This window comes from Oryctolagus cuniculus, chromosome 8 (assembly GCF_964237555.1).
Source record: "Oryctolagus cuniculus chromosome 8, mOryCun1.1, whole genome shotgun sequence".
NCBI classification, from domain to species: domain Eukaryota; kingdom Metazoa; phylum Chordata; class Mammalia; order Lagomorpha; family Leporidae; genus Oryctolagus; species Oryctolagus cuniculus.
In genome coordinates this window covers 70,252,538-70,267,456 of record NC_091439.1, presented here as the reverse complement: position 1 = coordinate 70,267,456, position 14,919 = coordinate 70,252,538, and the positions used below count along the sequence as shown (strand labels likewise).

The 14,919-nt window shown below is 43.3% G+C and overlaps 1 protein-coding gene across 6 annotated transcripts in view; it reads left to right on the top strand.

Moving 5' to 3' along the window:
- BMPR1B (bone morphogenetic protein receptor type 1B) overlaps positions 1-14,919 on the top strand; it is a 447,531-nt gene that overhangs the window by 422,998 nt on the left and 9,614 nt on the right. For all 6 annotated transcript variants that reach the window (XM_008267582.4, XM_017347401.3, XM_051819553.2 and 3 more), the window contains 2 exons: positions 982-1,279; positions 14,187-14,362. In XM_008267582.4, the coding sequence (XP_008265804.1) occupies positions 982-1,279; positions 14,187-14,362 (474 nt within the window). The remainder of the gene's footprint in view (positions 1-981; positions 1,280-14,186; positions 14,363-14,919) is intronic.

Below are 14,919 nucleotides of genomic sequence, written 5' to 3'. Positions count from 1 at the left end.
AGAGTCTATGCTGAGAATTTATTTTTTTATCTATTTTCTCAGGTTAGACATGATCTGTCTGAATCATTCAAGTAGACTAATCAGTGAGGTGTGTCCCTTAACTCAAGACCCTCTTTTGTAAACAGTGTCTTATATCTAATGCCATACTACAACTGCTGAGCAGGAAGACGTCCTGGGGAGGGCACTCAGCCTAGTGGTTAAGACCTATATGCCATATCACAGTGCCTAGGTTCAATACACCCCTCCAGCTGCCGACCCCAGCTTCCTGCTAACATAGACCCTGGAAGGCAACATGATCGCTCAAAGAATTGGGTTTCTGCCACCCGTGTGGGAGACCTGGATTGAGTTCTCTCCTGGCTTTGGCTGGCCCACCGCTAGCCATCGTGGGTATCTGGACAATAAATCAGCAGATGGGGGCTCTTTTCCTTCTCCATCTCTCAAATTAATTAAAAAAATGTTTTCGTATGTGAGCTCTGAATATTTTTCTACCACTCCAATTTTGATTGCTTCTGACTAGTATTAATAATTTAATATAGTCATTCACATAATCAGAAAATTGAGTGAAATGATAAACAAAATACACCAATGGACAAAGAATGGTATTTGAGAATACAAGTTCTTCTTGATACTATTCAGAAAACACTGCCTGCGGCTGGCATTCTGGAACAGTGATTAAGCTGTCGCCTGTGACTCCAGCGTCCCGTGTGAGTGCCAGATCCAGTCCTGGCTGCTCCACTTCCAATTCACTTTCCTACTAATGTACCTAGGAAAGCATGGGAGGATGGCTCAAGTGCTTGGGCCCCTGCTATCCATATGGGAGACCTCCGTGAAGCTGTTGGTTTCAGCCTGGCCCAGTCTCCCTCCTCTATGTCTCCCTCTCTCTGTCTCTGTAATTCTGTCTCTCCTTATGTCTCTGTAATTCTCCCATTCAAATAAATAAATTAAATATTTAAAAACCTATTTTTCCTTTTTTCTTTTTAGGGTTTATTGCTGCAGACATCAAGGGAACAGGGTCCTGGACCCAGTTGTACCTAATCACAGACTACCATGAAAATGGTTCCCTTTATGATTACTTGAAGTCCACCACTCTAGACACAAAGTCGATGCTGAAGCTAGCCTACTCTTCTGTCAGTGGCTTATGCCACTTACACACCGAAATCTTCAGTACGCAAGGCAAACCAGCAATTGCCCACCGAGATCTGAAAAGTAAGAACATCCTGGTGAAGAAAAATGGAACTTGCTGTATAGCTGACCTGGGCCTGGCTGTTAAATTTATTAGGTTAGTATCAAATTGGACAAATATGCTATTCAGGATTCTTTCCTATCATTGTTTAGCAGAGTATGAATTTTAAAGCCCAATGCTCCCAAAGGGTTTGGTAACTGAAGAACTTCTGGGATATTTAGTAATTGACAGGTTCCATTACCTTCAACTTTTTCTGTAGACGAAAAATAACCACCAGACTTTAGATCTGTAGCACAGCCTGTCTGGGCAGGGCTGCTGTGTCTGGGCTCTTCAGGGGCCTGACTCTAAGCTGCTGTACCTTAGGTCTGTGGCTGCCATGAATGTAGCTGCATGGAAAAGCTTAGGGAGCTGATGTCTGGGGATACGTGGTCTGAGCTCTCCTGGCATTGTAAGTAGGGCAACATGTCAGGGAAAATCTAAAGTTTGTATAGTGATAAAAGCAATCTTTTTATGTAATATATAGTGAAGATAACTTGCAGAAGTACTTTATGAAAGATGTTGGAAACTCTTAACAAAATAGACTTGGTAGTCAGCACCATTACACAGCAGCTCACATGCTGAATATAATGCCTGGACATGTATAACAGTGGCTTTCAAGTGCTTGGGGGCTCCTTGGAACTATGTTCTTTTTTTTTTTTTTTTTTTTTTTGACAGGCAGAGTGGACAGTGAGAGAGAGAGACAGAGAGAAAGGTCTTCCTTTTGCCGTTGGTTCACCCTCCAATGGCCGCCGCGGCTGGCGCACTGCGGCCGGCGCACCGCGCTGATCCGATGGCAGGAGCCAGGAGCCAGGTGCTTTTCCTGGTCTCCCATGGGGTGCAGGGCCCAAGCACCTGGGCCATCCTCCACTGCACTCCCTGTCCACAGCAGAGAGCTGGCCTGGAAGAGGGGCAACCGGGACAGAATCCGGCGCCCCAACCGGGACTAGAACCCGGTGTGCCGGCGCCGCTAGGCGGAGGATTAGCCTAGTGAGCCGCGGCGCCGGCCGGAACTATGTTCTTACCGGAAGCTTTTGCACACTGGGGAGGGGATGTGTGCGTGGGTTGGAGACTGTTTTACTTACTCTCACTTGAAGTAGAGATACTCCTTTTAGACGATTCAATTGGAAGAGATGGTTCCTCTTTTTTGACAGCAAGACAAGCAAATTGAGTTTTGCAAATCAGTGCTGTAGTGGGATCATCATGCTGTCACCTTTTTCAAAGCCCAATTCAGGCTTAGTGTTTAACAAGTTCTTGGACTCCCTTGTAGATGTTTCCAGACACAGTAGAAGGTAGTGAAGGGTACAGAGGAAAAGCCATGAGACGGTTCAAGGTTTGGAAAAGAAAACCCCCAAGAAAGGACTAATGGATTGTATTTTCACCTGGATGTAAAGGCTGAGGTTCGATTTAATAATGCACCATTTAGTGCATGGCAAATTCAAGTTCTTGATCTTTCAAAAACAGAGCAAAGGGAAGTGATTGGGGCTATAAGTTTAAGTTAGAAACATGAACCTCCTGCCAGTAAAGATTGTTAAATCCATTTTTCTGAATTCTTTTTTTCTGGCCTGCAACTCTTTTCAAGTCTCTCCTACAAAAAAAAAAAAACAAAAAACCTAAAACCACCCAGCTTCGTGATGCTTCTCAGATTTCCCTGCTTCTCTTTCCTCCTTGTACGGCCCTGGTAAAATTTTCCAAATAGGTCCAGAGGGAAGTCCAGCAGGGCAGCGCAGCAGTTTATACCTTGTCTTTTGTCTTCTGCTCCTCACCCTCATGCTTCCGCTTCACCGAGAGACGCCATCTGTCTTTGTCGCCAGCCCTTGTCCCGTTCACCCTGTGGCTGTCCTCAGGCCCAAACCTTACCTCCTCCCATTTTCCTCATGTGCCTTTGTCCACCACTTCCCTGTCTCTAACCACTGCTTCTGCTCTCTTTACCTCTTGAGTATTTTTTTTTTTTTTTGATGCTCTCCTATTCCCGTTTGGGTTGATCCGTTATAGAAGGTGAGTGCTTGGCACCTTCGTTTTCCCCCTGATTTTTGGTATGCAGAGTGGGATAAATTCTGTCTTCCTGGAATTCCTCCTGTACTGGTGCACTTTGGGCTGCCTCTAGCATTTTCCTAGTTTCTGCTGTGCAGCATTTGTTACTTCCTATTTCTTGTTGCAGGCTTTTGTGCACACTGCTCTGGATTTATTTTCTTGAAGCATGACTGTGCGACATCAGAATTTCACAGTTTCCTCTCACTGTGGTTTAACTATAGTTAAAGTCCTTGGGTGCAGTAGATCCTTCCTTGTCTGACCCTGGCCTCTTCTTGAGCCCTGTCCCCAGCTCAGTGTTGACCATTTTCTATAGTGACCCTGACTGAACACTATACTTCTCACAGCTGCAAGCATTTTAGCCTGGATCTGTCATTCTCTCACACAGCATTCTCTATCCAGATGCTTACTGCTAAGCTTCCGTGAGATGCCATTTATTGTGATTCCCTCACAAGTCTCATTTTAAGTCAATCTTTGTAGTTCCAGTGTGGCCCTGTATGTATTATTATGACATTTCTCAATCTGTAGAGGTGTGTTGGCTTCTTCCCTGTCACTCTCAATGGGCAGTGAAGGTAGAACATATGATTTTTTTGCATTTGCATTCCTGGTACCTTTCCCTGGTGCTGATTTTTAGGTGCTGGCTAAAAATCTCATGTAATGGATAAGTGAATGGTTCCATATGGACTCCAAGATGAAGCCCAATAGCATCTTTCCTTGGCTCCAGAGACCCTCCACGCTGTGGACTGAGTCCACATCCCTAGTTTTATATTGTGCAAACTCTCCAGTCTGTGTGCTCTCGTTGATAAAACTCTTGTGTTTTCTCCTCATGTATCTCATGCTTGCTACTGTCTTGCTCTTGATTCTTTGCACAGTCTTTAGCTTGGGAAGTCTCTGCTTCTCTGGGTACTTTAATCTAATCTTAGGAGTTGCCTCTCAGTCACCTTACTCATCCCCAATCTCGGAAGAATGGCACGCCCTCTGCACTCCTGTAGTAACCTCCTGGCCCTGGTTTGCCTGCCATTGTAAATATTTTGGTGCCTGCCTCATCTTTCCTGCTAGTCACTGGGCATCCCGAGAGCAGCATCCATGGTAATTAGCGTGTTTCCCATTTGATAGGACATAGTGAATTACCCACTACAGGCATCCTAACATCATTTTGAATCAATAAAGGTAGGCAATAACAAAATAATTACAAACTCATCTCCTTTATAAACCTTAAAAAAAGAGATTGACTATCTGTTATATTTCTGAAACTGACTTCTGCTTAGTGTAAGGGAAGCAAACTGATGGCCTCTCACACTTCATGCAAAGCCTGATTCTAGGAAGGAAAGAGAACTCTGCAGGGGACAGTTTGGAGATGTGCCTGGCATACATTGACTGGTTCATCAAGAGGAGGGGAGATGTGCTGCTGGTTCAGATGTCACCTGCATAGGCTGACATCTCTGAGACCAGCTTCTGCACCTCAGTCTCCTCATTCCTTATATGGAGGCTTAATAAATGGGGGCTTAGTAAATTGCTGTTTTTTTATTTCCCATGTTTCAAAATTTGCTTGTCGCAATTTCTGAGCATAACATGGAAACCTTGCTTTACGTGCTGCCCTGGTTACTCTTTTCCTCCTGTTTTGTATCGGTGTGTGTGAGTGTGTGTGTGTGCGTGTGTGTGTGCGTGCACATGTGAACACATGCAGATATTCACAGTGTTTTATTACAAGTGGAGTCATAGCTGGCCCAGTGCTGAATTCTCAGACTTCGTAGGTGAGCTTTCTGTGAGAACTTAATCTTTACCCAGCTCTCTACACAGTGGTAAACGTTCTCTTCAGCTTCTAAATCATCTCTGGGAGGTTCCCAGGGAAGTTGAGAACCACGAAGAGAACAGCCAGTGCCTTAGAGATTTCCTGCCCATGTAATATTTTTTTAATCCTGCACTCCCTTGGAAATGACGTAAGTGCGGATGCGTTTCCTGTGCTGCAGAGATTGAATGCAGGTGAGCCCTGGCCAGCGTCACTGCTACCTTGAATCTCTCTTGGGGGGATGAAACGGTGACTCACGAAATGGCTCAGAGGCGCTCACAGAAATTTTCACTTTTCACTCCGGAGATGCAAGTAACCCCTCTGGTGCTTCACTGTCAGGATAAAATACTTTCTTAGTGGCAAAATAAATCCTGGCTTAGGGCGTCTGTTCCATTAAATGTTAGATAGCAAAGCGACACTGAGGACTAGCCTTGTGACACAGATGCCCTGGTCAGATTGTCATTATTTGGAACACTGCTTCTGCTTGGTGTACTTGTTGGTTTTTTTCCTTTTAAATGGCATGGCTCAATGACTTACCAGAGCCTCAGATCGAGCCTCATTAGTGAGAGTCAGCACCCCCCATCATGCCTTCTGCAACCATACCTACCTTCTGTTCGAGGACTTCTAGTTCTCCAGTTGCCTTTCTAAGGAACCCCAGGTATCTCAGGATTTACTCCTAGCAGCCATGAAGCCTGGGAAAAGTGTTGCTGGCAGCTACTCATTGGGTGATCACCCGACTGGCACAAGTTCAGTGCGGCAAGTGATTTCCACAGCTGTCTGCAAGATCTGTGGCAACTGCCCAGACATGGCCCCTTTTTGGAGAACCTGTCATGCTGGGGGTGGGGTGGTGTCTGTAGGCTAAGAGGTGATTTAGCATCCTCCAGTGTTTGTAGTTTTAGACATCAGTTACCAGCTGCAGGCAAAACAGTGGTGGTCTCTCTCTCCTTTCACACATTCTTTAACGTGCAGGTCTTATATTTTGAAAAGCTTTTTAAATGGACAAAAGGTGTATAGTGTTGGTGTCTCCTGTCTTTATTATCTTTCTTTTCTCCCTTCTGCCTCTGTTCCTCTCACCTCCCTCTGCTTAGGGCATCAGCGACTGCAGCAGAAGGACCACCCACAGGTGCATACAGGCTCAGGGAGGCTGAGCCACTGTGCTGGAGCTGAGTGTTCGGCTCCTATTCTTGCGTCCCACTGCCACCAGGGGCTCTGCTCTTGTTTTCCTGAAACTCTGACTGCAGTTGATGGTAGCAAGGGGAGTGTGCACTGGGCTGTTTCCAGCAGGTGCGAGAAGAAGGGCGGGGGGCGGGTAGGGAGGAGTATATTTCTTGCCAGAATTCCTGGAATGGATTTGTAGTGAGGAAGTACTGTTAACATGAAAAACATTTCACATAAAGTAAGTAGAGACCCTAAACTCATATTTAAAAAAAAAAAATCTCCTTTATCCCTTCCCTGCCACCAAAAGTCTCACACTCACCTTCATCTCGGGCTTGATGGAGAGCTTATGAGGCAGGCACTGTTCACAAAGCCCTGGGGGATGCTCGTGTTTCATTCTCCAGCCTGCTCGGGGTCCTGGTGGGAGGCTCCACTTTCAGCCTCTCCGTGCCTACAGGCCGCGCCTGACTTCCCTCCCACACTCACACACTGATGTGTGGGGTGCACGCTGGCCACACCAGGCATTGGTGCTGTATCAGAAGTGTACGTGAGGCAGTGCAGCCGGCTTCTGCCAGTGAACGAGTCACTGTATGTAGATTGCACAACCTGCTACAGCTCTGCTTTCCATCATCACCGCGTGCCAGGTTTCTGAACAGTGTCAGTGGGGAGAGTCATTGGCCAGCAGGGTGCTTTGCCCTCATCACCCCCTCTTGGGTTCTGTTCCTCTCCACCAGGGCAGGAGAGGAAGAAAAGAGCAAGATTTTACTCCTATATCTGCTTTTCTCTCCCCTGCTCCTCTCCCCGATCTGTGATACAGACAGTGTCAACATCGTCTCTTTGCTTCTCTCCTTTGTCCCGAAGCCTTGAGACTTCGCACTTGCTCTGCAACCTCCCTGGGTTGGTGGAGCATTGGGGTGTCCCCAAAGGGAGCTTTCAGTCATCAGAGTGGCGCTCTTTCTCCATCACACTGGGCTTTTTCTCTGTCACACCATAGTCCCTGTGATGTCAACAATGGGACCTCGGTTGGCATGCCTTTTTATGGAATCCTAACGGAGGACAGCCCTGCCTTTTAAGATGGAATACGATTAGCCCTTCCCATCCACCTTCCTACACAGCCCCAGAATCCCAGTACCTAGAAACTTGGAGGAGCTTGACCCCTCTCTGCCACCTCCACCCGATGCCTGGTTCATAGGTGGCGCCTTTTCTGTAGGATTTTGCTCCTGGCTCCCTGCATCCCAAACCGCCACCAACTCATAGTCTGAGACATCTCTGCTGGGATTGTGTTGGGACGTGTTGCATACAGCGTAGTACTGAAATGCATGGCAATAGGACCTTGCTCCTGGTGTGTTTTTCCCAACAACCCACCATAGGCTGGAAGGGCAGAACCCATCATCTCCCCAAATGAGTCATCTTCATGCCCCAGCCCTTCATGTTCACTTTTTCAGAAAAGTATGAATATTTTTTATTTGTTTCTTATGTCAGCGCTACTGTCCCTAATGTTTATAAGGAAAAATAGGCCTGAAAATGTGATTATAAAAAGGCTTTGCCTGGAAAGGAATTTACCTTCCATCTCTTAATTGATTCTCATCAAATCTGATTTGTTATTTCCTTCCAATTCTACTTAATCTCATGGGCACTCACATTAATAGGGACAACAGCCATGTTAAACCCAGCGGGGGTATTAATTATACTGTGCGTGTGGGTCAGTTGCCTTCCCTGGTGAGCTCTGAACTGTACTGTTCAGGTGTCAACCCTTCAGTGCAAACACGCACAGCCCTTCTTCATGGGAAGGGAGAAGAGAGTGTATTTCCCCAGGGTGACTGCTGCACTCAGTTATTTTGTTTGTTTTCTAAAAACTTTAACTGATATATAAAACCTTTACATATTTATGGGGTCCTGATTTGTATGTGCATACGTCATGTAATGTCAAATCAAGATACGCACACCTAATTCTGCAGACAGTTCTTATTTCTTCATGGTGAAAACACTCAAGCCCCTTTCTTTTAGTTTTTATTTTTCTAGAAAAGTAGTGTTGTCATTATCTGTAGTCACCCTCCTGTGCAGTGGGACCCCAGAGCTCCTTACTCCTGTGTCACTTAGGACCCATTAAATGACCTGCTCCCACCTGTCACTTCCTCCTACCCCAGCGTTGGGTAACCACCGAGAGACTCTCCTATCAGGTCGACTTCATTGACTCCACGAGTTAGTGCGGTCATGTGCTACTTTCCCTTCTGCGCCTGGCTTGTTTCACTGACCCTTATGACTCTAGTTCCATCCGTGTTGTTGCGCATGACAAGATTTCATCCTTTTTTATTTTTATTATTATTATTATTTTTTTATTTTTTTATTTTTTGACAGAGTGGACAGTGAGAGAGAGAGACAGAGAGAAAGGTCTTCCTTTGCCATTGGTTCACCCCACAATGGCCTCTGTGGCCAGCATGCTGTGGCCGGTGCACCGCGCTGATCCGAAGGCAGGAGCCAGGTACTTCTCCTGGTCTCCCATGTGGTGCAGGGTCCAAGCACTTGGGCCATCCTCCACTGCACTCCCTGGCCACAGCAGAGGGCTGGCCTGGAAGAGGGGCAACCGGGACAGAATCTGGCGCCCTAACTGGGACTAGAACCCGGTGTGCCGGCGCTGCAAGGCAGAGGATTAGCCTATTGAGCCGTGGCGCCAGATGGTTTCATCCTTTTTATGACTAAATCAGATCCACCCCAGCCTGTTCTTCAGGTCTCCTTGGTAGAAACTCATCTGCCCTGTAATGTTGTTCAGTTGTTCAGGTCACTTTCGATCTTCATGTCTAGAACCTGCCTTTTAATTCCCAAAACATTTCTAGTTCCTGATCCTGCTGAGTTCTTCTTACTTATATAATAATACATCTGTTTCTTAGAAACATACAGAATAGAAAATCACCTAGGTAAAAATTTATTATTAGCACGTGTTGATTATCTGCCTTGTTTTCCTTTGGTTTTCTGTATTAGAAGAATGAAATGTTGTAGATAGCCCCATTACATTCCCTCCTACATTTATCCGCTTTTATCCCTCCTAGAACTACCTGGTGTCCTCTCTACACTTCCTGTGTATGATTGCGTGGTTTGACTACAGGTGTGCATAGGATTACCTGGTGGGTTTGGAGTTGTTTCAACTGACTACACCCTCAGTGCAAGGGCCACCTTTTCTTGCCTGCCCTGGTTGTCACCCCTCTGTGGATAGGGAAGCCAGAGCAAGCTGACGGCCCCCAGCCACTTCTGCATCTTTCTTTCTTTCTCCTTGGCCCTTCTCTCACACTGTATCCTGTTCTTACATGCATGATACTATCACACTCTGCTTTTCTCTCTTGTTCTTTATTCTTGGTGACCCAATATTAACATCACTGTAATTTCTGTTTTTGATCTTCCAGATTAAGACAAGCCCAGTTTCTCTCTCTGCTGCATTATTTGGGAATAGGTAGAGTGATGGTACTGAAAACCCAAGGAGGAAATGCACTTTAGTTACTTTCAAGCATAGAAACATGCTGGAGGGAAGAACGGGCAGAGCAGTATGTCCAAGAGCTCTATGTCTGATACTATCTTTTAGTTACTGTGAACTTAGTATGTTTGATGCTTCAATGTAGCGTGAAAGGATTTTCCCACTGGGTTAATAGTAACATTTTACAGCATGAATTTGCTCAACAAAATTCTCTCTATCCTTCTCTATATCAGCAATCTCTCATTTTATGGTGTATGTAGAACAGATTTAAAATTTTTCTTCTTTCCATAGCAAAGCACACTCAAGGCTGGCCTTTTCCCTCTTTCACTCAGTGTATGATTGGCATGACACACCGTGAATGTCCTTCTTAGGAAATACCCTAAATGCTTGTGACAGATATTTTGGGCTCAAAGAAGTTCCTGACAGTATTGACTCAGTCTAGTGGGGAGAGTCTTCATCCAGACACTCGCCACTGGCCTCACTGAGCGTGCCTGGGTGGTGTGAGGAATGAGGCTTGCATGTTTGATACGTCTTCAGAGTCTTTGATTATACTTTTGCAGGCTTTGAGGGAAAGAGAGTTTAAAGATGACCTATATATGAGGGGTTTCAAAAAGTTCCTGGGAAGGTGTATGATGAGAAACTATGCATGGGTTTCAAAATTTTTTGGCACTGAAATGAACTTCTTTTACAATTCTATTTTTCACAAGGTTTTTGAAGTACCTTCCTGTAGAGTCCAGCTATCACAAATCTTCATTATGTCATTAGGTAACAGTCACTTTTCATTTCTCCAATAGCTGTCTCAATATCAGATTTTGTTATCCTTTCCTGACTTGCCAAATCCAAGTAGCATTATGAGGCTAAGACTAAGGAGAGTATGAAATTGCCCCAGATCTTTATCTGCTATGGTCAGAGTACATCTTTGGCCTTTCTGAATGTACTCCCATGGAGCCCCTCTTTTTTTTAAACAATTATTTATTTATTTGAAAGGCAGAGTTACAGAGAGGCAGAGAGAGAGATACAGACAGACAGACAGATCTTCCATTTGCTGGTTCACTCCCTAAATGGCTGCAATGGTCAGAGCTGTGCTGATCTGAAGCCAGGAACCAGGAGTTTCTTCCAAGTCTTCCACATGGGAGCAGGGGCCCAAGGACTTGGACCATCCTCTACTGCTTTCCCAGTCCGAAGCAGAGAGCTGGATAGGAAGCGGAGCAGCTGGGACTCGAACCGATGCCCATATGGGATGCTGGTACTGCAGTATGCAACTTTACCCAGTTCACCTCAGCACTGGCCCCTTTATTTTAATTTTACTTTTAAGGCACAGAGAGAAATCTTCCATCTACTGGTTCCTCAAATTCCTGCAACAGCCAGGGCTGGCCAGGTTGAATCCGGGAGTCCAGAATTCCATCTATGTCTGCTGCAATGGTGGCAGAGACCCAAATACTGGAGCCCATCACCCACTGCTTTCCATAGTGCAGTAGCAGGAAACTAGAGTTGCCAGGACCCACACCAGGCACTCTCATATGGCACGTGTCTCTCAAGTGGACTTCAGCCACTGTGCCAAACTCCTGCCCTTCACTGTTGTCAATTTCAGTTGATTCAATGCAAATGCATTCTAAAATGAATCACTTTTGTACAACTGTATAAATGTACTAAAAATCAAGAACTGTATAGGCCAAAAAGCAGGTCTCAACAAATTTTAAAAAATGCCATGTATGTTTTCTGATCACAATGGAATGAAGCTGAAAATTAACAACTTAGGAAACTCTAAAAAATATTCAAATACCTGGAGACTGAATAATATGGTCTTGAATGAACTGTGGGTCATAGAAAAAATCAAAAGTGAAATAAATTCTTGGAAATGAATGAAGATAACAACACAACATATTAAAACGTGTGGGATACAGCAAAAGCAGTGTGAAGAGGAAAGTTTATTGCAATTAGTGCCTACATCAAAAGCATCAAATAAATTGATCTAATAATGTATCTCAAGGACCTAGGAAAACAAGAAAAAATCAAACCCAATATTAGGAGAAAGAGAGAAATAATTAAAAATAGAATAGAAATAAAGAAAAATAAAAGCAAAAATAGATACAAAGATCAGTGAAATTAAGAACTAGTTTTATGAAAAAATAAAATTGATACACCAGTGTCCCAACTAACCAAAAAAAGGGGTGGGAGAAGTTATAAATGAATATAATCAGAAATGAAAAAGGAGTTGTTAAAGTGGAAACTGCAGAAATAAAAAGAACCATCAGGAATTAACTACAAACAGCTATATTCCAACAAATTGGAAAATCTATAAGAAATGGGTAGATTGTTGTACCCGTACAGTTTACTAAAATTGAGCCATGAAGATGTAGAAAACCTAAATAGACCAATAACCAAGATGGAGATTGAATCATTAATAAAGACCCTCCCAACAAAGAACAGCCCAGGACCAGATGAAATCATTGTTGAATTCTACCAAACTTTTAAAGAATTCCAATTCTCAAACTACTCAAAACAATTGAAAAGGAGGGAATCCTCCCAAACTCTTTCTGTGAGGCTAGCATCATCTTAATTTCAAAATCAGAAAAAGACACAACAAAGAAAGAGAATTCTAGACCAATATCCCTGATGAACATAGATGCAAAAATATCTTCAACAAATTTTAGCTAATTGAATCTAGCATCGCATAAGAAACATCATGTACCTAGACCAAGTGATATTTATCCCTGGTATGCAAGAATAGTTCAACATATACAAATCAAAAATGTGATATATCACATTAACTAAATAATAAAAACCACATGATTATCTCAAGAGAAAGCATTGGATAAAATATTTTATCCTTTCATGATAAAAAAAAATATTTAGCAAACTGGGTATGGAAGGAACATTTCTCAACAAAATCAAGGCAGTATATGAAAAACAGCCAGCCAGCATCATGATCCAGTATTTCCATCGTGATCCAGAATAAGACAAGGATGCCCACTTTACAAATGCTATTCAATATATTTCTAAAAGTTATAGTCTGAGTCATTATCAATAACCATCAGGGAAATGCAAGTGAAAAACACAATGAGGCTTCACCTCACCCCAGTTAGAATGGGTATCATCCAAAAATCACAAAAAAAAGTCTGGCAAGGATGTGCGGGAAAAGGTACCCTAATCCATTGTTGGTGGGGATATAAACTGATACAACCATTATGGAAGAGAGTTTGGAGATTCCTCAGAGCTCTGAAAATAGATCTACCATATGACCCAGCCATCCCACTGCTGGGAATTTACCCCTTAACAAAATGAATTAAACATATGAAAGAATTATCTGTAACCTTATGGTTATAGTAGTTCAACTTGAAATAGCTGTGATATGAAATCAACCCAGATGTCCATCAACTAATGACTGGATAAAGAATGAAATTCTGTCATTTGCAACAAAACAGATGTATTGGAAAACTGTTATACTTAGTGAAATAAGCCAATCTCAAAGGACAGATATTGCGTATTTGCCCTGATAAGTAGGCAGTTAATATAGAACACACACAAAAATGTATAGGAATGAAACAAACATCTTGTGATATGATTGTTGTTTTTAACTCTTGTTTACACTCCTGTGAAACTGTGGTCTTCCTGCTTTATACTTGTTGAATATTATGGTGAGTGATGAATTAAGCCTATGATTATAGAGTAGATAAGTAGATTGAAAAAATGTCTTTGCAAAAATTAAAACAAAAAGGAGGAGGACTGAGGAAAGGAAAGAAGTAGGAAAATATGATACCTTCTTAAAACTATACCTAATGAAATACATAAAAATTGTTCTGTTTATATTAATAATAAAAAATACCTGTGGCCCCTTGTACTGCTTTGAGGAAGCAGTTCTCCACCTTTCACCTTGCATTTCTTTCTGTTCATTTCCCCCATCTGACAGAAAATACTGATAAAGCAACCATATTGTACAGCTATCATACAACTAAATAGATTACATTCCATAACATTTTATTCTTTAAAAAAAAAACTGAATGCCATTTAGCTGTGAAACAATAGATAGTAAAAGAAGCTTTTTTATATATGTCTGTCCTGGTCAAAGTAAAATGTTTGCAAGCTTTTACCTCATTCCTCTGCTTACCCCCTTTCTTACATGTTTGTAGGTATAAAATCTTCACAGCACTTGGTTTAAAAAAATACATTCTCAAAAAATTTTTCAGGTACACATGTCAATTTTAAGAGCAAGAAATTAGAAAATGAAGAGAAACGAGGTATTTTCTAAACATTTAATGGGTATTGAGCAATGGTTTTAAATTAGATCTAGTGGTGATACAATTCATATGTTATGGCTTCACTCTGATTGAGTCTTCCCACTGGGCTTTTACCTGTGAATATATAGTGTTACTTTGAGCAAAATAGATTTTTTCAAGGAAATGTTTTTATTCCCCAGAAGGTTTTCCTTTGCCAACTTTGGCTGAAGTCCTTTGTTCAAGAATCACCTGGGTTTGTCACTTGCTCCTCTTCAGTGCCGCTAATGCTTGCCTTTACTTTTTCCCTAGTGATACCAATGAAGTTGACATACCACCCAACACTCGAGTTGGCACAAAGCGCTATATGCCTCCCGAAGTGTTGGATGAAAGCTTGAACAGAAATCACTTTCAGTCTTACATCATGGCTGACATGTACAGTTTTGGACTCATCCTTTGGGAGATTGCTAGGAGATGTGTATCGGGAGGTAAGAAACACAGATGTCTTTGAAAAGCTACTTCTGAGAAAAAGTCAAAGCTATCATATTGTATATTGAATCAGATTTTCTTTTATTCTTCTCTGTATTTTTTTTTTATTTTTTATTTTTTGACAGGCAGAGTGGACAGTGAGAGAGAGAGAGACAGAGAGAAAGGTCTTCCTTTGCCGTTGGTTCACCCTCCAATGGCCACCGCGGCCGGTGGACCGCACTGCCGATGGCAGGAGCCAGGTACTTATCCTGGTCTCCCATGGGGTGCAGGGCCCAAGCACTTGGGCCATCCTCCACTGCACTCCCTGGCCACAGCAGAGAGCTGGCCTGGAAGAGGGACAACCGGGACAGAATCCGGCGCCCCGACCGGGACTAGAACCCGGTGTGCCGGTGCCGCAAGGTGGAGGATTAGCCTAGTGAGCCGCGGCGCTGGCCTCTTCTCTGTATTTTTGTTGGTGCTGTCCTCTGTATGATATTTTCATCTTAGAATAATCTTGAGCTGCCTCCTTCCCTCCAACTACTGTTACTTATGAATAGCTTCTAGACACACTGTGCAC